Genomic DNA, 27,551 nt, shown 5'->3' with positions numbered 1-27,551 from the left:
GAAGTACAAAAAATCACTTTTCTAGTTTGCACAACTTGTACGAAAAATTGTTGTAGGCTACCGCATGTGTTTGCCGTGCAATCCACTGCTGCAACTGCAGCAAAATTCGTGCTTCCAGCTATAACAGCAAAAACAACCACGAAAGAAAAAGGCTGATTTCTCTGACATTGGCTTTCAAAGCAATTGCAATGTGTGGACACCGTGTACACACCCAATGCACATATGTGCACACTGTATCGTGTAGGCTCCTCTCCCAAGCTGGCTTTTTACCGCAAAAGCCCAAAGCCCTGCGACAGCCTCGATTATCATTGTTCTAAATTAGCTAAGCTGTAATCAGAGTGACCTTAATCAGCTAAGAACGTGGAGCCTTTGTCTGCGTCTGCCAAGCCAGAAATAAAGCAACAGCACATAGAAACAGAAGCTCATACCTGCTGCTTTATCTATGTTTTCTTTTTCTGTTTTTCTCTGTGAAAACTATGACAATGCAAAAAAGGCGCTAGTGTGTGGAATAAATCGTCAAACAGCCTCATTTATTAAAATATATCAACATATGCTAACAAATCGCCAAACATCTATTAAAATATATTAAAATCTGCTTACATGCACAGTGAAGCCATATCACACTAAAAGTATAGAACGAAAAAATGTTCAAACCTCCAATGACCCTTTCATTTCCTTTTAAATTTCATAACCACAAACAATAGTTACAAGCTCCCACGTCCTTGATGCCTTCCGAGACTCCTATATGACCTTTGTATGGGATATTGCTTTACAAGTGGGTCAATAAAGTGTTTTCGTGCTGTCATGGTTAGAATGCCATCACTATCTCCTGTCCTATCCTCGTCGTTGCATCTTACAAGAAGAAGTTGCTTCGTTCACGAGCTGGCATGGAGAGTGTGTGCACGCCCTCCCCCTCCCATTTCCTCCCGATAAGCTTTTGCTTTTACCTGCAAATCAGGATTACTTCTTTAGTGCATCAAAGCCTTTAATTTCCCCACTGAAAGCGTTTGTCTCTTCAGTCATCATGCTGCTGTCATCACACTGCATTCTTCGGCATCAGTCGTCGTCGTCACACCATTACATCCTTGTTAAAGTCCTTCTCTTTCTTACATGTCTTGCTGAAACCAAAGCACGGCAAAGTAACAAACAAGAATGGTCCATTTCTTAGCTCATAAGTACTGCTTACAGTAAACAAAAGGTCTCGGAGCCACATGAACATTACATGTCAGTCTTGAATTTCCAAAGCACTGGAACTCTGTGACCTCCTAGCTTATGCGATCATGAATGAACATCCGCGCTCATGGGAAATTAAGTGTTTAAGAAACCCAGGTGACAAAAGACCACTAAAAATAAAAAAGAAAACCAGTGTTCTGTCAATAAAATGGTTAAAATCTCTTCTGCATAACAATTTCCACAGCCATTCTCACTGAGGCACATCTGTGATCTCTTCTGAAAAACATCTTGTGCCTTGACTTAAATCACAACTTGCTTTGCTACCTGCTTTGTCAAGGCAACAATGTTGATTGGCAGTGGTCAAACGAGGGATGTCTCAGGTTGGAGCCAATGTTTCAGCTAGAGTCTCCGCTCAGGTGCTAATAAAAAAAAAGTTAGACATTTATCAGCCTTGCAGCTTTGCCGAGGTTGCTTCAATAGCCTGTAAGATTGCTCATTTATAACCAGTTTAGCTGAAGTGAAAATTCGTTGCAGTCGGCCTCTAAAGTGCCGGTCTGGTGGCAGCCACCTTCAGCACTGGGCAGCAGCTGACTTTTCTCTCTCACGAAGCAGATGGCGCAGAATTTTGCCACTGATTGTCTTGGGAAGCTGATCCACAAACTCCACCTGTTCAAAGAGAAGTCGATGTTACATTGACCAGGTGCTTTGAAATAAATGTTTAAATAAATAGTGCAGTACAGAGGAAGTTATTTTTCTGGCACTTCTATATTTGTGCAAGCAAAGAGCAAAAATCGTGGGGCAACCTTTGGTTAAACCTCTTTTTGAAAAGTACTATTGAGAAACATTAACTTAAATTATTTTCTTTAGGGCACATGTTGAAATAGCGCACTTTAACCTAGTCAGCAGTGCTCGACTCATGTTTTATAAAGGAAGCCCGAGACTGCTACCAAATTTCTTGATCAATCATTTCCAAAATTTGCCACGAAATACATTAATGTTTCGAACACTTTTGCCACACCGTAAGGTGGTGTGCAGTAGGCAGATAACTGGTAGTCTGCTATAGAGCTAAATGGGTGCCAAGGGAAGATAAGCACAGTTGAGGATGGCAGAGAACCAGGTGGTCTAGTGAGATCAGGAAATCTTCAAGGATAGGATGGAGTAAGCCAACGCAACGCAAAGAGCAATTGGAGATTGCTGGGAATGGCCTTCATTGTGCAGTGCACATGAAATATGCTGATGAATAAGACGTCTAAAGACAGGATTTCTGAGAAATTAAAAGTTAGGCCAATGTACTTTGTTTGTGGACTGGTATCTCAAAGATGATGCTATAGTGTCTGGGTACCCACTAGGTACACATGCTTTGAGCATGCTGACCGACTTCAATTCTGAAGCTGCAAAGAGACCAGTGAAACAACAAATTAAGAAGCTTAACTAGTGAAATTTAGCTTAATGGCTAAATTGATAAAACATATGCAAATGACCGTGGCTCACTTTGCGAGGGTACTTGTACGGAGCAGTGTGTTTCTTGACGTGCTGCTGTAGCTCTTCGGCTAGACTGTTGGGGTCATGTGATTTGTAGTCTGGATGCAGTACGACGAAGGCTTTCACAACTTCTCCACGATGAGAGTCCGGGCTGGCGACCACAGCACACTCCACAACCGCGGGGTGTTCTATGAGTACGCTCTCGACTTCGAAGGGCCCGATGCGATACCTGCAGGGTGCAAACAGAAGTGCAACAAAAATTTAGTTTTATCCCGCCCATGAACTATATTACCGTTTATATAATACCGGAAATGCGAAATGCTGATGTTTTAGGTTCTAGTTTAACCAGAATGCTCGTTCAACTTCAATGCTCTAGTTCAACTAGAGCACACACGACGCTAAAATTGCAACAGCTGCGTTCTACTTGGCTGTAAAGGTGCCTGCAGCAATGACTGTTGACACGTAGTAACTGCTTTGTAGCTTTTTTTCCTTCCAGTGATGACAGTGCCATGCGACACAAAACGTTCCCAAGATGTCATGGTTCAGCAAAGTGTCACGAGATGTCTCTACCAGCATTGCTGCCATCTGGTGTTCCACTGTTTTGCAAGCAGGCACATGTAGTACTATATCGACAGCTGGAGCACTCTAACGAACCACAAAAACTACTGTTCACCACCCCAGCAAAGAAAGCTTTAACAAACCATAGTGAAAGCAATTTGTAAATGTTCAGCTCAAATTCAAATGCTCAGTCATCTCTCAACCGCTACATTACTTGCTATAATTGTAATCTGCAAACTAGATTGGTATGGGTAGCGATTCTGAATTCCAAGAATAAAATAAGCCACACGTGAACAATCTTCCAATGGTCAAAGTTTAGTGTGGCATGGATTTTTCAATTGATAATTAAGAGTATTGAGATTAAAAACTTAGCACTGTAGTGGTAATGCGTGGAATGGGAATTCCTTAACATCAATGAAGTGCACATTTATTTTGTCGTTGCAGTTGGCGGCTGAAGCACCCATGCTGTGGGTTACACATGCTTTATATGATGGTCCGATAGTTTTGCAAGTTGTTTCTGCCATATCATGGTTACGGTATTACTGGATTGCTTAACACTATCGATCTGGATCTATCTGAAACCCCTTGGAGGCTTCAAAACGAAAATCATTGCTAGATTCTGTATTTTGGATGGATGGCCCTGGGTGACCCACCCTGCTGAGATGATGACGTCATCGGCACGGGAGTAAAACCAGAAGTACCCATCGATGTCCATGGAAGCACGATCACCGGTGTAATAAAAACCATTTCGAAAGGCAATGGCGGTCCTCTCAGGGTCATCCTAGAAAGTACAGTGAGGAAAGGATGCTCCACAGTTGAAATAAACATCTTGGACAGTATGGTCAAAGCTCTACGTAACAAACATGAATATAAAAAATTATTGAATATAATAAAGTAGACCTGCAATAAAGTTTATCCACTCCAGCCTAAACTTTTTTTACCAATATAAGCATATACAGTAGACTTCCGCTAATTCAACTCCAGTTAATCAGATTTTTCGTTTAATTCAATCGCGGCCAAAGGTCCTGGCTGGTGCCCATGCATATGTGTGGGCCCAAACTGCTGCTATGTTGATCCTAAAATCTGCCTTTGCCAGATAATTCCAAGTTGACCAGTCAGCACGCAAGCACTCGACCCCTATGGTGACCTCGATAGCCACCCCTCTAGCAGCAGCGTCTGTCCCAGCGAAGCTTTGGGAACAATGAATGCAATGAACACACATCATCTTTTGCCAAAAATGCTTTTCCGCACGCCCTAGAAAAAATTTCAACCAATAACTGTAACCCACAATGTTCGATTATGCTATTTACCCGATCTTAACGCACGCTTTGTTTTTAAAAGAAAATTGTGCCGAAAATTGCCAGCACGGTGCAACCGGACACAAAACCAACACTGCCTTCGCGACATTAGCATGCCTCGCTGCAAAACAAGTGTATTGTGGCGAAGCTGACTTTAATAATAAAAACCATGTGGCAAAGCTGATTTTGGAAAACCAGGTGCCATTGTGCAACTATTTTTCTTGCTAAAAATTTGGGTACGAGCTAGGTCTCTACATTGTTTAGGAACTTTAGAGTCATTTTTATGTTAGTTCACTACTTTGGACACTTGGAAAGCGGGTGTATGCTTGACTCAGGGTCGTGTTTGAATTGGGCACATACTGCCAAATGAATCAGCGGTGTGTCCCGACATTTTTTTTGTTTTCATCTTGTTTAATTCGACCGGCCGGATAATTCAATAAATTTTGTTGCTCTCGTCAGAGTCGAAATAACGGAGGCCAATGGTAATATAATAAAGTAGATGTCAGACGTTTATCATCGATATCAGCATCTAATAAATACCAAATAAAAGAAGGTATTTGTTCATCACATGAGACTTCACTATAACGAGGCTTAACTGTACTGTAATTAAAAACACCTAGCTAAAGTATCTCGCTTCAGTGTCGTTAACACAGCACGCTTATAAAGAGCTCACCCTGTATCCAGCAAAAAGCCCGAAGGGGCGCTTCTTGCTCACGTCAACGGCGATGAGGCCAGTCTCGCCGACAGCCACCTCTCTCCCTTTCTCGTCATGGATCTGAAATACCACGTGGCATCAGACGTTGCAGTCTTACGCTTAATGATGACAGCGAAAGAAACTTGCATGTCAAATATACAGTGTATGCAACTGCACTCATTGCTGTTATGACCATCATGACATTTAATGTCATAAAAACGCATGTTTTACACTAACTTAGGTGTAATAGCATTGAACTTAAAGGTCCTCCACACGTTTAGCGCCATTAACCTCGCCCATGTAGCAAGGGTATTTGCCTACGTGTGATGGAGGTGGCAGTTCATAAAGTTGCTGCATTGCTGAGGAGATCACAAAATATTTCAGATGCCTACCTACTGGCGCAGAAACGTTGTTTCAAGCCAGTTTCCACAGTTGAGATTAGAACAGGAATTCTGTGAGAGATACGCTCATACAGTAGACACTGCTTAAGGCAACGGTGAATTTTACAAATACCATACTTACCCAGTTCTAACGTATCCCCAAATCTAACACATAAGCCTATACAGTAGCCTTCCCTTAAGGCAACACTGAATTTTACAAATACCATATCTGCCCAATTCTAATGTGCCCCTAAATCTAACACACGCACAATTTTTGCGGGCTTAAAGAAAGAAAGAAAAGTGCACCTGAGTGTGACATGCCACTGATTCACACACAAAAAAAGATATAGCATGCCCCCTATGTTCACGATCAGAAAAATCTAACAGAGCCTAAACAGAGCCTTCTATACCAAAACAAAACTACCAGAAGCAAAGCAGAATCATGAATGATGATTGCCAAGCTTCTTGCATAATATGAAGATAGTAAAGGTACTTGCCTGTAGCAATATGTTTCGTGGCGGAATACCCATGGAACCAGGTTTGATTGGCTGATGCCTCGGTGAAGCACATAACACCACCTGGAAGTTAAAGCTGTACATTAGGAAGCTCAATCAAGACTAAGAAACTACAGCTTTGTACTCCAGGATGTTTAGACCGAAACAAAACACAGCATACTTAGGAAGAAGTATTGCACTACACATTACTTTTCATAACTGTGCAGCAAAGTTGAATGCTAAGGCATCAGTTAAAAAAGTAAAATGTCATTGCAGTGTATATCTGCCCTTGTTTTACTAAAAAGCAAACTCGGGGTGACCTTTAACCATGGATGCTTCGAAAGAAGGATTCACTAGAGGGGTTGTACACAATTAGTCTGGCTCTGCTACTGGTTGGATCCAACTTTGTATTATAAGTACAAAACAAAGCTCAATGCTGAAAATGTAATTCATTTGTCTTGATCATTCAGTGGTTAAACTAGTTTGTCCATGTGCAGCATGTATGGCTATTTAGCCCTTCTTGCAAAATTTTCGATGTGCAAATTGTAAAGACACTGTTACCTTGTCGGATACATGTCTAATAGACGTCTACAAGATGTCTACAATATTCTTAAAAGTGAAAGACACGTACCGTTTCCGTCTGGCCGTACACTTCCCTGATCTCGACTCCGGTTAAATTTTGCCACTTCAGCATCACCTCTGGGTTCTACAGAAAAGCAGTTGTACATTTGATGATGTTGAATGCCCCTCCAAGAAGCAGAAAACATGCCCACTTATAGCACTCCTGCATTGGCATTTGCATGAATATAGTTCATCAACAAATATAACTTGATTGGGTACTAAGGAACATTAACACTTAAGAGATAATAGTATGACAAGAACCAACCATGTGTGATGGTGCCTTATCTGTGGGCTTTTAGTAAACACCAATGACTAGTCCGTTACCACAATTTGCACTTGCAAGGATGGATCACGCATTACTGTAATTGCAATCAGCTTTTATAGTTACTCTGACAAGCAAGTAGAATGCCTAATGGCTATACTGTACACACAAGGAGGTCCTTGGGACTGAGACTGACTTGGGATCTCATATACATAATAACAGGAACTAGTAAACAAAGCAACAGAGAGAACAAGTAGAAGTTTCATACCTAGAACCAACAGATTTAGTTATAAAACATCAAAAATGTTAAAATTATTGGAAATAAACTGGCTCAGCAACAATGTGGCAAATGCTTAAATGAGACAGACAATCACCCCAATTTCCAAGCACTAAGATTTGCAAGTATAAACGAATATAGCAAATCTTGATGCAAGATGCAAAGATGCAACACACTAAGGGATAAAAACTTGTAGTCTTGCAAGAAAGGCTTGACAGAATGAGACGGAGGGATTTTTCTTGGAGGTGTATGAAAGAAAATTCTTGAGTTCTCTCTGAAACTTCTCATTCTTACAGGAAAACATCCTAACAAGAATGTGACTTACTGTGTAATGTCATGAGGAAATACAATGCTGCCGTGGATTGGCCCAACAATTTGACCACGAGGTTCACGAGGCTCAGTGTCCCCAAGCAACACTGGCTGAGTGAGAGGCACTGTAGTGGAGGATTCTGGATTAATTTGGCCAAATGTGGCTTTTAAACTCCTTAAAGGCTTTTGCTTAGAGAAAACTACCATGACGGCTTTCTTTCGCTTCTCTCTCGCTTTGTTTTAAAATGTGATATGCCTAATAACATGAATAGAACACAGAACTATGTCTGCAAATACTGTCGGAAATCAGAATCAAGAAAAGTGATCACGAGAGAATGCCTACTGCCATCTACGTTGTGAGGAGGGCCTGTCCTAAGCCAAAAAGTGATGGTCACTCATGTTGAGCTGAAGTAGTCAAGGCCCCTTAAATGGGCCCTGGACCACCCCATGGGCTTGGCGAAAAAACGCAGTCCGCGGATAGCATACGCTGCTGTGAACATCTCGGCAATTTTTTGCAGTAGAGTGCAGCACATGGAGCTCGCAAGCGGAGTGTGAAGTCACCTTTTTCTCAAATGCTCTCTTTCCAATAGAAGCCTTTTCCTGGCTCCTTTTGGGCTGCCTTATTTCGTCATACAGCAGGTTCCCATAGAAGACTGCTATTGGCCAATAGGTTACATCACTCAAGAAAAGTGTTTGGATCAGTGCTCTTCTTCCTAACTGTTACTGTGCATATTTGCTAACGCAATTTAATAAACAGGCTGAAGTAAGAGAAATTCTGCTTTCGAATTTCGATAAGATGTTACGTACTTCCCAAAGAAGCCGACTGTCGTGTGCTCACACTCGGCCATGGCCATCTGTGTAGGAACTAAACTTTGGCCAGACTGCTTATTGGTGTCGTAGGTGTTGGGTCTCGCTAATCTCACTTCGTTTAGAACACTCAACTAGCCTCAAACCACACGAAAATCAAGGTGAGACCACACACACGCATGCCAGCCCATGCTCACTCCTGGCCGCCCCTGCCTAGACACAATGGCAGACATCGCTTTGTATTGAGCTACTGACAGCGCTTCAAAATGCACGAGTTGGATCTGGCTACCATCCGTCGGTCAAGCTCACGCAGGAAAAAGCCGGTCCACACCATGTAACGCGGTCAGGCTGGAGCATATGAGTTGTGAACGCACATTTAAGTTTCATCATGCACAAAGCAAATGCTACGCACATGCGCTACAGCTGCATGTGGCTGTGGTCTGCTACATAGCGTAGATACCGTGGCCACCGCAGGGTGCTGTGACGAGTCCATTGGCTTAGCGCACCACTGAGGACAACCACGTCTGCTTCATCGCAGGCACCAAAATCAGAAACAGGGGCGTCTACGTGGACATCCAAAATCGAATATGAACTGCACGCCACGGCGACGTTGAGCAGGCGGAACGTTGTAGGCATGCCCCGCTCCACCGCACTCTTTGCAGTGCAAGTCATTGAAGAACGAGCGGGAGCACCGCGAACGGCATGTTTGATTGCTAATAACTCCGCTTCTGCTGAACGCGTTGGTGAAATTTTTGCGGCATAGTACTATTTCTGAAATAGTTCAATTTAACTTCAAATGCACTTCTCCACTTCGACAAAAAGTGGTTCAGGGCCCCCTCAGTGGGGGAACTGCACTTCAAGGCCTAAAATTGGCCCATAATTTGTATTTTCAGTTTTCTCAATTTTGTGCTTCCAACACCTTTCATTTCCATAAGATCTTACAAGTTTTTTTACCAATAAAGATGCTTTGGAATGTTTTTTTTCTTAATTTCTCAAAACAATTTTCATACCCTCTTCGTTGTGGAGGAGCAATACTATATATTGCTCTACTTGGGCTATCATTATAAATTTCTTTTCCCATAGAAGGATAAATAGATGCTCCGTGTTATGAAGTAAATTTTGTTATAATACTTTGCAAGGAAATTTTCAAAACTAACTTTTTTTTCTGGTATCAAGGTGGGCATTATTTATGACCAAGTTTGACAACCTATAACGTCACTTCAAGACAGCCTACATCAAAAACTAATAGCTTACAACACACTATGAACATTAAAATCTATTCCGTGTACTGTGTTTTACCATGCAAGTTGCTGTTAATTAGCTAATTAGGCCCTAAACAAAGAACATCCTGTTTTGAACATCATAAAAGATATTTATGCAAGCTAGGAAGATAAGAATTGCATTTCTTGAAATCATCTGGTAAAAAAGTACATGAACTGTGCAAATTTCATACAAGCTGTTTAAAAAGTGATGAAGTTATTTTAAGTGTATTGTCCTCCCTGAACAGGTTTAATGAGCACGTAAATTAAACTACAAGAGCATGTCTTTTCTTTTTTCTTTCTTTTTTGCATTTCGTCTCACTGAAATGCAGTAACTGCGGCTGGCAATGAAGCCCGTCAATTCGTGCTTGGAAGTAAAATGGCATACATTCTAAATAAATGATTACACCCTTTTGGGCTCATTTTGTCCCCAAACAATTGATCATCATCAATCTGACGTGCCTTTCCGTGTTTTAATGCCGCATGCCCTGTACTTCCAGGTCAAGAACATTATCAGTGTGGGATAGCATTCTTGACAGGGAAGTGAATGAGCACAGAGTTTTCAAGAAAGCAGGCGCAAGCCAGACAGATGATCATAGTGTTTGGGGACAAGACACAAAGCAGCAAGCACAGAGTTTGTCGCGTAAGTTCGCTCCATGGCGGTAGGCCTTAAAGGTTGTAAATGTTTTGTTAGAAAGTAGCCACTGAACCGCCGCCATTTGGGTTGGGCCGTTGGATGACACGAGATATTGCATACAAGACGTGCGAATTTCGCAGGCTGCGCATCGCTCACCATGGGCTCTCCTGCAGATATGCAATCGATGAGGCTTTTAAACTGAAACTGGGAGGAGTCCTGCTGAAGCAAGGCCCGGTACACAGTTGGTGGGGCGCAGAGCTTAGTGATGGGGTAGTCCCGCAGAACCTGCAAGACGCATTCAATGGCTGCATTACTGTAACTGATGAAGAGCTTCAATGATTAACAGTCGCGGCAATGAAAAGTGGCAGTGAATTTCACCTGGTCATTAATTAAAATCTTTTCAGGATGCCAAAAGGAGTTTGAGGGCAAAAAAGCTACAGCTAATGAAAGTCAAAAAAGGAGCAGCCACATTTGGCGGTGAAATGGAAGGGGCGTGCATAAAAAAATGTGCTGTCAAATTGTTGCCTGACTTTAAATCATTGAGCCTTTAGTTACTTGTATTTACATACTGTGTAGTGAGTAGCTGTAATTATTGTGTGTTTAATTCTGTTCGATTATGGTATGCATCTAATTTTTTTTATTTGGTGATAATGGCAAGCTCGCACACATGCAAAGGCGGGTCAAATGTTACAATACACGAGTCTTAAATGAATGATATTACTATACATAAGTGTGCAGCCTTTTTCTCCTGTTTTGGAAATGTTGAACTGTTTTACACCTTTTTAGATTCGAGCACTTGCTTTGTAGCCTAACTGAGTTAACTGCTTGGAGAAAGAACTATAGGAGCAGGGGAAACTTGCTATGAATGCAAGTGCAATTGAGTAATTAGATAAAGCGACTGTTCAGAGAGCTAGAAAAAGCAATTTGACGCAAGTGACAGTGCCCGACTGTGCATTAAGTGGCAACTTGAAAATCGGGTAATGTTAGCCCAGTCAGTCTGGTATAACATCAAGCACAATGCCTGCAACCAAGGCAAGAAGCATATCAGAAACGAAATATTTCTGCACATTTGACACAGATCACAGCTAGCATCTGGCTTCATGGTCTCGGAAGAGTAGGAACATGAGTGCTGCGTTATGAAAGTGAACCAAGTTGCTGCGGCAACAAAGGACACCATGTGATGTTCCCTCTCCAAACACCAGATGCCGCTAGAATGCTTTTGGCTCCGAGTGTGCAAACAGTCACATTTTCCTCGGTGTGGAAGAGAGTGAAGTTTTGCCTCCTGTGGCTTCTTGCCCTGTCGGAAATCGCGGGGGAAAACTACATTGACTTACAGCGAGTGTTGTCGTGGACAGGAACTTGGGCATCTGGGCTTGGAAGAAACAGGCCCCCATGAGCCAAGTGGGGAACGTGCCCCATGCCGCCTTTGCCCAGCCAGGGTCCGCAATGCACCACACGACATCGTGCTGCTCAGGACTGTGCACGTGGCTGCGTTGAGAGAGAGACCCAATAGCATGTCAAGACAGGCTTGGTGTCAATTCATACCTTACTTTTGCAGTTGCAGACAATATGAAGACGACACACAGATTACATATATACGATGCACAGACTAAAGCCCTTTCTTCGCGCCTACTGCTGCTTTTTTAGGCAGCGCTACTCTTCGAGGAGTCGCAGCCACCTAGTTCCAGTTCTGCCTCCATCTTGTTTCGGTTACGCTGCTTCTGAAAGAAAATTTCTGCACTGCTGCCTTCGATCGTGGCCTTTCATGTTATTTCAGCACTCATCAAGAACACACACGAGCAAGCGATATCCTCACTCATTCATGTTTCCTGAGCTCTCCTGTGTTTTTCCGGGCATGACAAAGCTTCACTGAAGCAAAATTATGACTACCCTACAGCTTATGCACGTACCACCGGCGGTAGGGCCGTGGAGAAAGTGGCACGGTAACGGGCTGGATGGAACGGCCGGCAGAAACATCATGCCGGCGCATCCACTTCTCTGGGTTGACGAAGAAGCATAAAAGGAAAGGAAGAGAGTGGGTTTGCCAGATAAGAGCAGTATGGGGAAGCTTTAGCATAGACGACACACATATGATGCACAGATAACATACCGATGACATGTAGACGACATACAATGCACAGAAGACATGCCAATGAGAGAAAAGTGTAATACATGTGACGCACACATGATCCCGGCTGTAAGTTTACTTTTTTTTTTTTTTTTATGGGGTTTTACGTGCCAAAACCACTTTGTGATTATGAGGCACGCCGTAGTGGAGGACTCCGGAAATTTTGACCACCTGGGGTTCTTTAACGTGCACCTAAATCTAAGTACACGGGTGTTTTCGCATTTCGCCTCCATCGAAATGCGGCCGCCATGGCCGGGATTCGATCCCGCGACCTCGTGCTCAGCAGCCCAACACCATAGCCACTGAGCAACCACGGCGGGTGATCCCGGCTGTAAGTGTCCACAACAATGCAGCGCCCACCACCGATTCGACGGAAGGATCATACAAAGACAAGCAGCAGGCAATGAGTAATCCCTTCTTGTTTCTTCCAAGCACAAAAGTCGTTATCATTTGATTCACTGATAAGACCCACGGTTTTCACTAGTATCCGGCAACATTAAAGCTTTCACTACGTGTCATAGAGCTCGCAAGATGGTGTGATCTAGATCTGTACCACACATCACCTGCAAAAAAGATATTAAAAAAAATGAGAGGCTACTATCATAACGTCTAGTGTGTATGAGTTCATACGTGTGGCTACGCCATGAAGGAGTGTTGGCCAAGTTGAAATCACGCACCATGCCGTAGACAGGTGGGCGAGAAAGTAGCCCTGCGTGTGCTCCACCATCTTGGGGGGACCAGTCGTGCCACTTGTGAAGAAGACTACGGCGGGGTCATCCGTGGATGTTGTGTCGCCCTGCCAGCGATATGCGAAGGCATTGAACAACGACTATAACAAACATTGCCTGTTACGACAAGAGGAGGTGGGGGAACCGAAGTGGTCCCGATAAAAATGTCTGTCTCGTTAACATGCAGAAGACTCAAGCGGATGAAACGAGGATGCCGAGATGATGGTCAGAGTGACAAAGAGGAAAGCGATAGAGCTCGAAACGCCTACATCCGAGGAACACTAGAAGCCAAAGACATTACAGCAAAAGATCGGGAAGGAAGACTAGGATCGTTCTCGACCACTCTCCAAAAAGACATAGGAAATAATTAAAGGCAGGCAATAAAATTATGGGCTTTTAACGTGCCAAAACCACAATTTGGTTATGAGGCACACCTTAACAGGGGACTCTGGATTAATTTTGACCACTTGGGGTGCTTAAACATGCACCTAAACCTAGGTACATGAGTGTTTTTGCATATTGCCCCCATCGAAATGTGCCCAGCATGGCCGAGATCGAACCCATGTCTCGAGCTTAGCAGTGAATTAGCAGTCACTAAGCTGTCACGGTAAAGTCAGAACATCTCTTATAAGAGAAAACTTAGACATACCTCATGCTCAGAAGAGTTTCGAAGCAACGAGTCAAACAACTTCCAGTCATTCCTGTGGGGAAAATACGTAGGATAATTTTTCTTTAATCAAGCTATCACAGTTTTATTTAACATATGCAAAGCATTAAAAATGATAGCTATTGCAATAGTGTCAATGGCAAGACTTGGCCTATCCTGCACAGTATCGGGAAATGAAAGACTTTGCATGGCGACTGATTGGCAAGCTGTATATGTTATATTAATTTATATATTGCTTCACCTTTGCATGTAGCATTTTGCGGCTTGCCTTTGCTGCCTCTGCCTAGATAATACCATGCAGTGTTGTGGAAGCTACAGCGCTCTGCTACATAGCAGGAGAAGGAACTTGTAGTACGGAATAAAGCACAGGCAAACATACACATTGTTGACCACATACTCTACTAATGATCTGAATAATTTTAGGCCATCTGTAACTGCATAAGGAGATATTTATTTATTATACATACTCGTAAGCACGGCAGAAAGGAGTGGTATATTCAGAGAAAAATATATACAGAACAACGAAATACAAGATTAACAAATGGCATGGTAAACAGCAGCCTTGAAACTTCAAGCATCCGGAATAGTGGTGATTGATGCAGGTAGGTAGTTCAAGCCATCGCATGTGCGAGCTAAAAATGAGTCGTAGTATGCATTGGTATGCCAAGATGACACAAAAACTTTGTGTAGGTGATCACTGCGGGATGCAAAGTAGAAATTAGGTGCTAAAAGTTTTGCTTTTAGAACTGGGTTCTGGTGGTAAGTCTTGTGGAAAAAGGCAGATATGAATATGTGAGCAATATCTCAAAAGACCTGGTAAGTGAACTGTTTGCTTCACGAGTGTAATGCTGGCATGACGAGAATGATTAGATAGAATGAAGCGGGCTGTGCGGTTCCGGATGGCTTTGAGGGAAAGGTTTGGGGTGCTTGATAACATTCCCAGATGGCTGAGGCATATTCTAATTTTGAGCGAATGAGTGTTGTGCTCTGAAGGATTCTTTAGACGGTTTGCAGCATATAGTGTTCACAATGGGCGGCATATTTCTTTCACACTATTCTGCTAACTGCATCACCCCAAGCTGTGACTCCCATAATGATACATGCTCTTTGCGAGGACACAATCAAACATGAGTGCTTGTGCTTCTATGTAAGCTGTTTAATTGTGCAAGCTCTTGCGCATTCAACTATAGCCATTATGAAATCATGTACAAAAGTGGCAGGCCCCTCGCTGTGCCGCAAAAAAGTTTCCCATTGGACCCTTAACATCTAATGTAGTAATAAAGTAGTTGGAAGGTGATTCAACCTCTAGTTGATGTTGATCAATGTCTTCCCGAGTGAGTTGGGCGTGAGAATCAGATATTCTATCGCGTCACCGGTGACGCAATAGAGCAGCATCGGACTGGTTCATTTTTTTTTTACCGCGCTATCGTCGGGATCAGCCCACATAGTTAGGCTGCTCTACCTTTGGGACCGGCCCCAATTTTTTAAACTGCTGCACAGACCCCCGAGAACAACCTGCACTTTAGACAGCACTATCTCCGGGATCGGCCCACATATTTACCCTATTTACTTGAAGATACATTGACTCCTATATATATCAAACTCACCGTGACATAAAATATTATAATTCGAATAGAGGTCGACTCGCATCATTTAAGAGAACTGAAACTTTTTGAGCATGGCACACTTATTTACCGTAAGCCCGGCTACTAAATCTCGCTAGTCGCTGCCGCAAGCTGCATCGTCGTTGGAACTGCCGGAGAAGTCGACCTCGCAGGATGCTTCGCAGGCAACCTCGGCAGGCCAAACGATCTCGTCCTCGGTGCCGTCGAGCGCATTGGATATGCAGCATTTCTTAGAAGCCAGTCTGGAATATCCAGACTGGCTTTAAGAAATGCAGCATATCGAACGTTCCAGACTGACCTTACGGCAGGTGCGATGGTGGTGCTCCATTAGCTCGATGCTTTTGCTAGCTTTGTTCACGAATATACGGATATATATTAAGAATGTCTGGTCACGAGTATAGATCGATTGATCATTCTGCGTAACATTTTCTTAAAAAGAAAAAGAGAAAAAAAGGCTGACCTATATTTGAATAAATGTGACAGGCTGCACACACCCACGGGATCGGCCAACATTTTTAGACTGCACTACTGTAGGGATTCAGTTAGAAATTCAGATACCCGATATGGAAAAGCGATCGTAACTTAGAAAGACTTTTTCTTCAAAGGGCCCCTCGCCAGGTTTGGCCATTTTAAACAGACAAGTGTATCATGTACAGGATGTGCTGACGACCGTGCCTGCATGGTATTATGGTGTTGCGTGCCACCGTAAGCATATAGAGTTTCAAACGAAATGCCACGCGCCTTCCCTTTTGAAAACGCCCAGTCCCAGCCAGAGTCACATTCAAACGCACAAATGCCTCTTCGCAGTACATGTTTCATGACTCACTATGACTCATCATCTAATGTGGAAGGCGCAATGCCGCAAAAAAAGAAAGAGAAGGGAAAAAATTCACCGATCACCATACTCTCTAATGTGAAATTTGAGTGCAGCTCTAACGTGAAGAAGTATGCATTTAAATTTTTTGTGTGGTGATTACATAGGCACACAGTTTATATTAGGAAGAGAATGCTGTGAGTAGCATGGATCGCGCGGACAATGTGTCTCGTGTGGCACATTGCAAACAGAGCGAAGTGTGCCGCAACAGCCTTGCTAATCGGGAGATCGGGAGAGGCAGCACGTGAGTGATGCATGGGTGAGACCCACAGTAGCCGCTGCAGACAGACCTCCGCTCATGCAGCGCTTCATTTCCATATCTGGAATTGGTGGATGCGCTCGCTGCATGCCTTATTGATAGCGTCATTGGTGAACAGACGACAGCGTGCTACTCTGACACCATCTCGTAGCAGTCGTCGCCGCAGAGCGCGTTGTACGTGGCACTACACATTTCTTTTCACACTCTCACCATACCCTCCTCCTCCACTTTCTGCCTCAAGGTCCTGCTAAAGCCTCCCGCTTCGCTTTCTTCCTCGTGCTCTCTTCGCTATCAGTCTTTCATCCCCCGCTGCACTTCGCGTTCGCTCTTTCAGCTTTCACTGTGCTCGCTCGCTCAGTTACGTCGAGGACACCAACGCTCCATGCAGGAACGGCCGCCCAAGAGCTCCGCTCTAAACACGAGGTAGGGCTCGATGCCGCAGCAGGTCCCTCAGCTAAGGTATCGGAGAAGCTACGGATGGAATACTGCTCGGGAAGGCCATTAGGCACGGTAACAGGAAAATAATGAACTGACTTGAAAGTACCTTAGTGAAACGTTCCTTGGATTACGTTTCACAGCTTCCAGTGCACAACCAAAATTTGCAATGGGACCTGGTGAGGGGCGCTTCAGAGGTAATGCATGCGATGGGACATCTCGTGACACACGAAAAAGCAACGAAAAGCAAGTCGAGCGCAAATGACTACCTCGCTGGTTCTTTTGAGACGAGTACTTTGTGCTGCACGCAGTCGAAGCTCCGAACTACCTGCAAAGGTAAGAGTCCTTGATTTTACATTCTAAGTGGAGCATCAATTCTATTCACTTTCTGTGAATGCAAATAGAATTCACAACCTGTGATACAAGTGCTGTGAGTGGCAAAACAAGCTTTTCTAACTTTGCTCAGGAATATACAAAACATTTCTAAATTGCAAAGATAATGTTCTGCGCAACAGCAGACATGAACACATGACACCGAAAATAATTAATTTATGTTAAAAGCTGAAATGTGGCCCAGTGTAAAAGAAGACTGTTGAAGAAAAAGCTTTCGCACATTATGAGAACAAAATAAGATTCCGCAGAATGTTTGCTGGGCTACAAAGCAGCCTGCCTCAAGTTTGTGCAGCTGGATATTAATGCCCTTACGCTTGCTGAAGGAAAAACCAAAGCAGTGTGATCAACACCCCAGCCTCGCAACAACCTGTTCATACTGTGAATAAATTTTTTTGGCAACATGAATTGTGATAGTGCAAATCATTTGCCAAGACTGAAGCAGCAAATCTTCACATGTGTAACCTTCTCCTGCAATTAATGAATACTCAATAACACCACCCAAAGAAGAAAAAAATGTACACATGTACAACCTGTACAAATGACCGCACACAATCCAAATCTTTATAAAAGCAACACACTGCGAACACCTCTGAAAACAGTCTTTTTCTGTATGCTGAGTCACCATCGAATTCATGGCTGTTTTCTGTTGATGCCATAAGTGGCTTCATGGTAGAGTGAATTTAGCTTTCAAGTGTGGCTTCACAACAAAGCGGGAAATGTTGCCACAAAGCCATGGCTGAAGCCAAACTCTGTGTATGACCCCTGCAGGCACCAATTATATTCTTTCCAGATTTTGTTTTGCCACATTTCTTGCATCTTCATAATCATAATAACCATATATATAGTTGCTGAATGGATAAGGAATTTTATATTCTTCAGTGGGCTTTGTCAACAACTCTCTATAGGAACATCCAGTATGAGAACATTAACTATTTCTTGTCTAGCATACTTGAAAAGCATTCCATGAAGTCGCTTAAAAAATTATGCCTGATGTAAAACATGGCAAAAAAGTAATGAAGGAAATTAACCCGCCATATGACAACATATCGGCAGGGAGAGCAGACGCCTCGCTGTCTGCCTTCTAGCTCGTTTTACAAAAACACTTTACATGTAGTATTCAAACTTACACCACAGGTCCAATCAGAAGTGTTTCAAGCTGTATGCAGTGTGTTTTAAATATCATTATTGTCATCAGTGCTTTTGCTGTTAATGCAAGTGGATAATTTGCATTCCCACTTGGCCCTTTATAGTTCTTGCATTTTCGGCCCAGAATGTTCGTACGAACTCGCAGCGCCTACCAAGAAAAATACAAGCACTCCAAGAGAAACGATGGCAATCTCACGCGGACAAGTGGCACAAGCAAGCTTTAAGCAAACAAGCAAGTGGGCCTACATAGCAGGACCTCATCAACTGCAGCCATCTCGTTCAATCCAGCTATGATGCAGTCAGGCTGAAACTTGGCCACCCGAAACTTGATGTCCTTAGCCGTAAGCATGGTGGTGCAGGTGGTGAGAGTTATGCCTGGAAAGCAGATTGCGGCTGATCACCAACATTGTTGACATACTACAAAAGAGCACAAACAAGACAGAGGACCGAGTCACAGAAAGACGGGACTTGCAGTGATTAAAAAAGGGCTGGACATGAGAAGCCTAAGCGTGAACGAAATGTTTCAACAAGGGCACTTGTCTTCGTTGCGGCGACAACTCCTCGTCGGAACAGCGGCTCCAGGCTGAGGCTTTCCTTGGTCACCCAATGATAATCCTCATCATTACAAACATACATACGAAGACACAAAAAATTATTGAACTCTAAAACCTTGTATGCATTCAGCCCAACTAATTGATTAAGACGTTAACATTAGTTTATGTGGCTGCTGGTTCCAACTGGTTTTGCACTGTGTTTCTAGGTAAAATCTAGCTTCATGAACTGAAATTGGGTAGCGCTTTTGTCAAAATGCTGCAGTTGTGGGCTTTGAGGGACGCTGTGGCAGAGATTTTCGGGCTAGACTCGTCCACCCGAGGGACTATAACCAGCACCTTAAGAATCGGCGCAGTGGCATTTTTGATGATGCACCTCAGCGCCGTTTTCTTTCCGTAACAATGTACCAACCTGCCCAAGGCTGTACTTATGAGAATCTCAGAGGAACGCAACCACTATGGCCGGGATTCAGTCCTGCGACACACTGCTCGGCAGCAGAGTGCCATATTAACTGATCTGGTGCAGTGGAAAATATTAACCAATTGACTGATTCTGTTTAACATCGCAAAGCTATATTGGGATTAAGAGAGGCGTAACAGTGGAATTTCTCCAAATTCTGACCACCTGGGGTTTCCCTATGTGCTTTTAAATTCAACTACACAATTTCTTTTTACCCTTGTCAAAATGCAGCTGCCACAGCTGAGAGTCGAACCCGCAACCTGACGCTCAGTGGCAGTACGCCATTGCCACGGAGCCAGTATGCAACTGACATGGATCACACCAAGAGTGCTTATGACAGAATGCAAAGAAATGGTCGAGTGCACCAGCTTTGCCTCGAGAAATGACTTGAAGCAAAAGCCATGACACACACATATGCATAAGTGAATAGACAACACTTCGACAGCACACACGGCGCTTAACGTAAGTGCTAAAGTGGTTTTGAGACGTCGATTCCACCATCCAGCAAAATAAACATGGTGCTACCAACAGACATGACCTAGAAATATAATTTTCTGGCCACAGCAGCCATGACTGGCTATATATAATGTGCCAATTCAGCGGTTATAGTTTGTGGATATTTGAGTGAAATATTACTTGTTTGTAAAGTATGTAAAACATTGAGTTCCTTAAGGAATTGCATTAGGTTTGTGATTAAAATGTGCAGTACGACGAGACGAAGAAAAAGAAAGAAGACAACACACAAGCAGTCGCAGGTCGGCAAAATAAATGAAGCTCGCTCGTACTCACCAAAATTCAAGTCAGCTGGGCTCACTCAGGATTGTACTCAAGGGTTAGTCCGAGTCTATGTGAGTTGGCTCATGAACGAGTTTGCCAACTTATGTGCAAAGTGCTTTCTCTTTTTCTGCCTTCATATCGTAGAGCTGCATCTTTTAATCGTGAATACAAACCAGCTAGCCCGCTCACACACACTAATGAAGTAGATTGTGTTAATTGTAAGTAATTCTCCGCAGTTGAAACTGCTCCACAAGCGTCAAAGACAAAACAGAGAAACCGGACAATACAACTGCTAGCGCTTGTGTTGTAGCAGCCTCTATTTCTCTGTCCCATATGCCCACGCACTTTTATACAGTTGAGTCCAGAGACACCTTCTTTGCCCAAAATGTGTTCACTATATTAAAAGTTTGTTATCGTTGGAGTTGCCTTCAAAACTACCGACACAAAACTCAACAGGGTGCAGACAGACCTTTTCCCCAGGTAGTGACGCAAGCTACATTTAGTGTCAAGCTGCCGATTGAGCCCTGTTGGAGTAGTTTCCATTCAACAATGGTATTCTACAAGTTTGTCAAGCTGCCGAGATAGCTGTAGGTAGAGCCCATGGCACATACGCTGTTCTTGAGTGAGCTATGAAGCTTAAGGCAGATGATGTCAAGACCACTTGGAGCCAATCACTGGCTCTTCAAGACGCTTACAGCTACGGTTCATACTGCTCATTACAACCAAACTGAGCAGTGTTCTGGGCCGTTATATGTGGTCAGTCCTCTCGTAGACTCCCTGTGAAACATTTTGGTTGTTGAGAAACTGTTCGTAGTAGTCGAAAGTTCGCTCCAAGTGGGTTCACTATATGTGGGCTCGACTTTACTCCACAGTGCTACACCAACTGGCCTCTGCCTCGAGACCACTGAAGTTTCTTTCCATTCCCTAGGCACCAGACTCACCGCATCTGATGGCTGCTAAGAGAACAAGCCAGAACTCTGGTGTCTTTGGCAGGATCACCAAAAGCCGGCTGCTTTTGCTAAGGCCAAGGTCATGCTTGAAGAAGCCAGCCACCCTGCAATCAAAGTGCATGGCACAAAACAGCTGGCAGATACTATGTCATACCATGAACTCGCAATAACTCAAACATAGGTAAGTGAAGATTCTGGCTGATTCAAACCAGTCACAAAAGCTGTGATTGGCCCACTATGCATCCAATAGACATTAAAGGCGTTTAGTTCAAGCAAGCTAAACAGTTTCCGCACATGGGAAACATTAGTTTTGCAACATAGTTGCAACAACCTTATACTGTAGTCTTAACACCTGAAGCACCTGAAAGCGACTGCAGAGTGTTCCACGATAAGCCTTCCGGCTCTGTGTCCAGAGAAAATTCTACACGTTTATTTATTTATTTGCATACCTACATTCCCCCTGAGGCATTGTTGAAAATTTTCCAATTTCCAGTCTAAGCGCCCCCCTACAAAACAAAGCAGAGTCGCAACTTCGAAAAAAAGGAATGCATGGACGACGAATGGGTAGGCATGATAATTTATATATATGCACTGCATAGTTAAGTGCAGTGGCATACAATGAATCAATGTACACAGTTACAAGACATGATAAGCTGTGCACAAGTTTTGCCAGAGCACAGCCACAAACATTTCAATAGTCACGGACACAACAGTATCAGGCAGGGCGTTCCACTTTGTAATTGTCTGTGTAAAAAAATGACGCCTGTAATGTAGATGGGCAGCATGAATACTCTTGGATTTTTTATCGCCATTGTTCCTCCTTCAAGATATATATACGGGGGGCTGAAGGTACCGATGCCGATCAATCGGCATCTCTCTACAGGCAGTCTGTTTTAGGAATGAACACCTAGAAATAGTGCTTCGGAAGTTTCAGAGTGTCCCATCACGCAAAGCACCTTAAATCTGTAACACTGATATCGTAACAATAGGAATTAGTCACAAAGCATGCGGAACGATTTTGCATTGCCTCCCATTTATTAATGCAGACTTTAGTGTTTGGACCCCAGAGCAAAGAAGCATATTCGAGCATCGAATGCACATTAGAAAAATATAGAATTTGTTTACTGCCAAGTGGAGCTTTCTTAAAATTTCTTTTTATTAAGTTTAGGAAATGTCCTGTTTTTAAGGTACTCCACATGTTTGCTCTATTTAAGGTCTGATGAGAAAAAAACACTTCGGTATTTTGCATGATCTACCTTTTTGATTATAATGTTTTTTAGACAGCAGTCGCAAAAAAATGTTAACTTGCTTTATGCTGAAGTGAATGTGATTATATTTTGCAGTATTGACGTTCATGTGCCATTTCCGAAACCAATCAAGAATTTGGTCAAGATCAGTCTGCAAAGGAGAAGCATCATAATAATTTTATATGTTCCTATAAACGACAGAATCATTTGCATATAGCCTAATGTGAGATGTTATGTTTAGACTTATGTCATTGATAAGTATGAGCAATTAAATGTAGCCCTAAAATGGGCCCTTGTGGGACTCCCAAAGTGACAGCCGCAAAGTACGATTTCGATCTGTTTATACCCACCTTCTGTGAGCGACGTGAAATATAATTATGCACCCTGAGCATATGGACCCAGCAATTATGCACCAGGAAGGCCAAGATTTTTAGGAGTAGCAGTGAGTGAGGAACAGCATCAGATGCTTCTTTAATATCTAAGAGAATGGAATCTATTTGTTTTCCAAAATCAAGACAAGAAAATAAGTCACAGGTAAATTCTAGCAGCTGTTTAACACAGCAGAAGCACACCCAAAACCGTGTTGCGCACGGTTGAAAAATTTTTTTTTGTGTCCGAGTGGTGAAAAATGGTTGAGTAGAATACAAGTTCCATTGTGTTGCAGCACACACCTACTAGTCGGGGATAAAGGTCTGCACTTTTACGCAAATTTACGAGGACCTACCTTATGAACTGGAACAACATTTGCAGTCTTCCAGTCCCAAGGAAGCCCACTGGAACTAAGCGACCATGTAAAACTTTTATTCGACTTTGTCTGCCTTTGCTCTGGCAGGCCGCATCATTAATTACTAGCACCACCAGCGGGTCGCCAGACAAAGGAAAGTATGCTGAAAGATTGCTGGTCTTTGATAGCTAAATTGAACATGCATGAGTGGCTCCACGTTGCGTCTAGTTTCATTTTTTTGCTACCTGTGCAATTTATTTCTGCTTTCTAACACCGAGTTTCGCATCTAATCCAGCATCACGTATGTAATCGTCTGATCTTCTGCTAATATGTCACATACATGCAAATAACAACATGGATGCTACCAGGGCTAGGCATCCACAGTGAAGAAAGTATCATGTCGTCTGCACAGACCAGAAAAACCTAGTTTGGTCGTGGCCAGCTCCTATTTATAATATGGGCTGAAACCAAACAAGTACACGACCAAAAAGCTGCATCATGGACACAACTTGTTGTTGTCTCTTTGTTTGTTTGCTGTGAACAGCTGCACAAGTGTTGTGACGTTACTTGCGGCAGACTCACAGGTACAACTGTGATATGTAAACGCAATCATTCATTAATAGCAGAATTATTCATGCTACATGGAGAATAATTGTGCCCAAAATGATGATGTCACATTTCTTGCGACTCAAATTGTGAATGAAATTTCAGTGCCTTACCTCTGGGAGAGGTTGCTGAGATCAGAAAATGTGTATTTGATATCTGGCTCACTGCTGCTTTCCTTTGCAAACCAGAATGCAGGCATGCCGCCACAGCTCTTCTTCTGCAAAATGAAACATCGGTCATTTGCTCGCTTTTGATTGTTTTTTTTTTTTAATAACCGAAAATAAGTCAAATGTACAAACGTACGTGTGACAGCTACAGTTTGGCTTGTCTAGCATACTTTTATAATTCTAAATTATATAGCTGATCGTCATTAAATTTAACCGATGTGCGTGTACAACATATAAAGGCAAAGCGGTCGACTCCAAGATGGGCCTCAGGAGATATATCTGAGGCCCATCAAGCTAGGATTTTAGAGGTAATCAAAGAAATAAAACAAACACAAGAACGCGACGTACATGCACAAAAGATATCTAATAAACGCAAACGTACCTGCTTCTCCGCCGCCCAGAAGTCGATAATGTCTCGAGAAAAGTTAAATTCTTTCGGCGGGTCATCAACAACATCCCAGCAGCCGTCAATGTCGTTGTTACTACGAATGACAGCGAAAGACACATATGCGAAACGATCAAACGCCCGCGATCGACAGGGAATTAACATATATGTCGACAATGAGGTGCGCGCGCTGACAGAATTTCGGAATTACGACACTTACGAAAGGTGCTTGTGAAGACGACTGACAAACCTCACGTGTTCAGACCGCGGTTCAAACTTCGGGCGCCTTACGAATGTTGATGGCAGTAGACGACGGCGATGCAAAACAAAGCGGGCTGAGAGGCTCATCTTGTACAGTCAACTCCGCCGCTATCGGGCACCCACAGTACTCACGCACCCACCGACTGCCGTTCATGTGTTGTAAAATGTCACTGTTAAAAAAGATAAGACCACTCGAAGCGCTTCGTAAATCGCCAACATTTATCCTCGATAGCGCATATCAACAGCCGGAAAAACAAGCGAACGTGGTAAGTGACGTATAGACGCGGAAAAAACGAACCGAAAGCAACGGGCCGTCGCAGATAAACGAAACCACCGTCAATAAAAGAAAACGAGTTAAATTTATACACTTCAGCACAGACTTCATCAGCCTCCAACAAACCTATATACTCTGTGCTGCAGCAAACTTCGTGCGCGCATTACAAAAACGAAACCGGAACTAAAGTTTTTTGTTGTTTAACTCTCAGCTACGTATATTTGACACTTCATCTCACATGTGCATTTATATATATATATATATATATACCAATGTGACTTTTAACATTTAAGTGCACTAAATATGGTTTAGCTTTAGATTAACGTTGTAACTCGCTAGGTATCGCGACGGTTTGTGGGAGGAGGAAACAGGAAAAAGCTCCGTTTTCCGGTTAGAGGCCATTTGCTGTCACCTGATTGCATTGCAGCCGCTTGCAGCGTCCTGCAAGCGAAGAAAAAAAGTGATATTTATTCGGCACTTCGGGTCGCTTGGAGGCGAGCTCAGACTTGTAGAAAAAAGCACACTTCTACATTGTTTCGTCGAGCCGCCCAACCATTAGCGCCCGCGAAATCGGCGATATGTTCAGCTGGTCCACAGCGGCGTTCGACAAGCTGTTGGGTAAGTTCGCCTGTGGCTTCGCTTTACAGTTACATGCTTTGTGTTTTCCTTTTCTTTGTGTCGTTCTCACTCAACCACCCTGTCACAGTGCGATGACGTCAGACGTCCAGAGCTGCTAGTTCAGCACGATCTATCCTCTCTGTCGCGAAGACGCAGCCAAGCCTTCGGTTTATCGGTGTTCGCGCTTTGGGGCCATCATCGCTGACATTTTTAGATCACTGCGGAACGCCCCCGTATCTCCGTTCATTCGCAGTGTTACGACCACGTCGTGGCTCCCTTAATTCGTGTTCTGTTGGCGTCTGCGTCGTTGGGGTGTAACTAGTTACTCTTCATGACTTCATGTGCATTGATGCACTGACGTCATTCTGATGTGATCGCATCCTATGCTATCGCAAGCGCATAGTGTCGGAATCTTTGCAGTGTTTGTTGACGATAGCGCGGTCCTTGCAGCACGAACGAAGCTAGCGGCCGGTCCAATAGCTTGCATGCAACAAGTTGCACGTAGTTAGGCGATTAGTTGTTGACCTGTCATCTTGCTTCCAGACAAGGCGACTAGCCATCTGCTGTTGGAACCTGACTGGCCTTCTATCATCCAGATCTGCGACTGCATTCGTCAGGGCGACGTGCAGTAAGTTTTCACAGGTTGTTGTGCTGGTTGAAGAGATTGGCAGTGTTTTATCAGAAATGCAAACACGAAACACGGTCTTTGTTGCAAACTCACGTCAGCATTGTTTTCGTTGCAGACCTAAGTACGCTGTTAGTGCAATCAAGAAAAGACTTTACACCCGAAACCCACACGTGACGCTATTTGCCCTGCAGGTGATTTGTGGCTCACCGCCCAAACTTCCTCCACATAGTTTGCTGCATGCCTGATTGTTTTTGTTTCCCGATGTCGCTGTCTCCTTCCAGAGCTGCATTAGGCGTGACGTTGCGATCTTGTGTGTGTCGCTTGCAGGTTCTAGAGTCCTGTGTCAAGAACTGTGGGGCTCTCGTTCACAATGAAATCGCTACCAAGCCTTTCATGGAAGAGCTGAGAGATCTTGTAAAGGTAAATGTGCGAGTAACTTTCTTAAAAGTATTGTGCCACTTGCATTCTTCGGAATTTTATGGAAGCTTATGTTTGGGAAAGAAGCCCCAGTGTGCAGCAGTTAACACAAGTGAACAAAATGCAGATGATCAAGTCACGGAACAAATAGGCAAGTTTATAGACGTTACTCATGATCAGTTTGGGAAACAAGATGTCGCATTCAGAGCAGGGTGTTGGGAATTTTTTTGTTATGGTGGAAACATACTGACTTTGAGAAAGTGGCAAAGCACTCCCATGTTTGCCCCTGACTTAGCATGACGAAAGGAACACAGAGTGATGTTCTCACCATTGAACGTCCATATTCAACACACACAAATTTTAACAGTGATGTAAACTTTATTACCCAGGAATGTGAATCGAAGCATCACAAACATTTGTGTGAAACGGGAAAGCTGTTGGTAGCTTCGCAGTTGCCATAGAGAAAGATTGGTGGAGGAGTTGCACATTGATGTTGTTGCTCGTAGAACACAAAATAATGATTGCAAACATCTTGTCTTTTAATTTTGATCCTAGCGTATGTGTTTGAGATGCTGCACCATAAGATTTCTTACAGATTTAGCATTTCATTTTCACGCCCTTATGATATGGGGTACAATAATGGAAATACAGGTGGAAAGACATTCCAGCTATCCTTAGCTCTTCAGTTGATGTTGCACAATCATCCATTCATTGTGCTCTTCTTAATGGAAAAATATGGGGAAGCACACACTGTTGTTAGACATCAAAGCCCGTAATTAATTTTTTTCCATCTCTCCGGTGAGGTTGTCTGCTTCAGCGCTTGCAGCTGCTGCGGTGGCCCAGTGGCTATGGCATTGCCATAGGCTGTGGGTTCGACTCCAACCGCAGCAGCCACACTTCGATGGGGGTGAAATGTATTGAAACGCTCATGTACTTAGCTCTAGGTGCACATTAAAAGGGTGCCGACACAACATTTTCTA

General features: G+C 43.4%; 2 protein-coding genes across 3 annotated transcripts in view; one reads left to right on the top strand and one right to left on the bottom strand.

Moving 5' to 3' along the window:
- Positions 1-502: 502 nt before the first annotated feature.
- Positions 503-25,022, bottom strand: LOC126529100 (acyl-coenzyme A synthetase ACSM3, mitochondrial-like). Its single transcript, XM_050176701.3, has 16 exons — positions 24,594-25,022; positions 24,371-24,470; positions 23,935-24,038; positions 21,236-21,348; positions 18,763-18,881; positions 17,237-17,295; positions 13,757-13,808; positions 13,057-13,175; positions 11,586-11,739; positions 10,408-10,536; positions 6,711-6,785; positions 6,083-6,163; positions 5,185-5,286; positions 3,867-3,994; positions 2,665-2,884; positions 503-1,839 (listed from the first exon to the last, which is right to left on the bottom strand). Exons 1-16 carry the CDS (start codon positions 24,719-24,721, stop codon positions 1,744-1,746), a joined length of 1,779 nt encoding a protein of 592 aa, XP_050032658.1. The 5' UTR covers positions 24,722-25,022; the 3' UTR covers positions 503-1,743.
- A 282-nt stretch (positions 25,023-25,304) lies between these two features.
- The window catches only part of Hrs (Hepatocyte growth factor regulated tyrosine kinase substrate), a 34,036-nt gene continuing 31,789 nt past the window's right edge, over positions 25,305-27,551 (top strand). For both annotated transcript variants that reach the window (XM_050176698.2, XM_050176697.2), the window contains exons 1-4: positions 25,305-25,526; positions 26,070-26,154; positions 26,270-26,345; positions 26,482-26,574. In XM_050176698.2, the coding sequence (XP_050032655.1) occupies positions 25,487-25,526; positions 26,070-26,154; positions 26,270-26,345; positions 26,482-26,574 (294 nt within the window). In that variant the 5' untranslated portion in view covers positions 25,305-25,486. The remainder of the gene's footprint in view (positions 25,527-26,069; positions 26,155-26,269; positions 26,346-26,481; positions 26,575-27,551) is intronic.

The sequence above is a fragment of the Dermacentor andersoni genome, chromosome 8 (genome assembly GCF_023375885.2).
Source record: "Dermacentor andersoni chromosome 8, qqDerAnde1_hic_scaffold, whole genome shotgun sequence".
Lineage (NCBI taxonomy): Eukaryota > Metazoa > Arthropoda > Arachnida > Ixodida > Ixodidae > Dermacentor > Dermacentor andersoni.
This window is presented reverse-complemented; position numbering and strand designations above follow the sequence as displayed.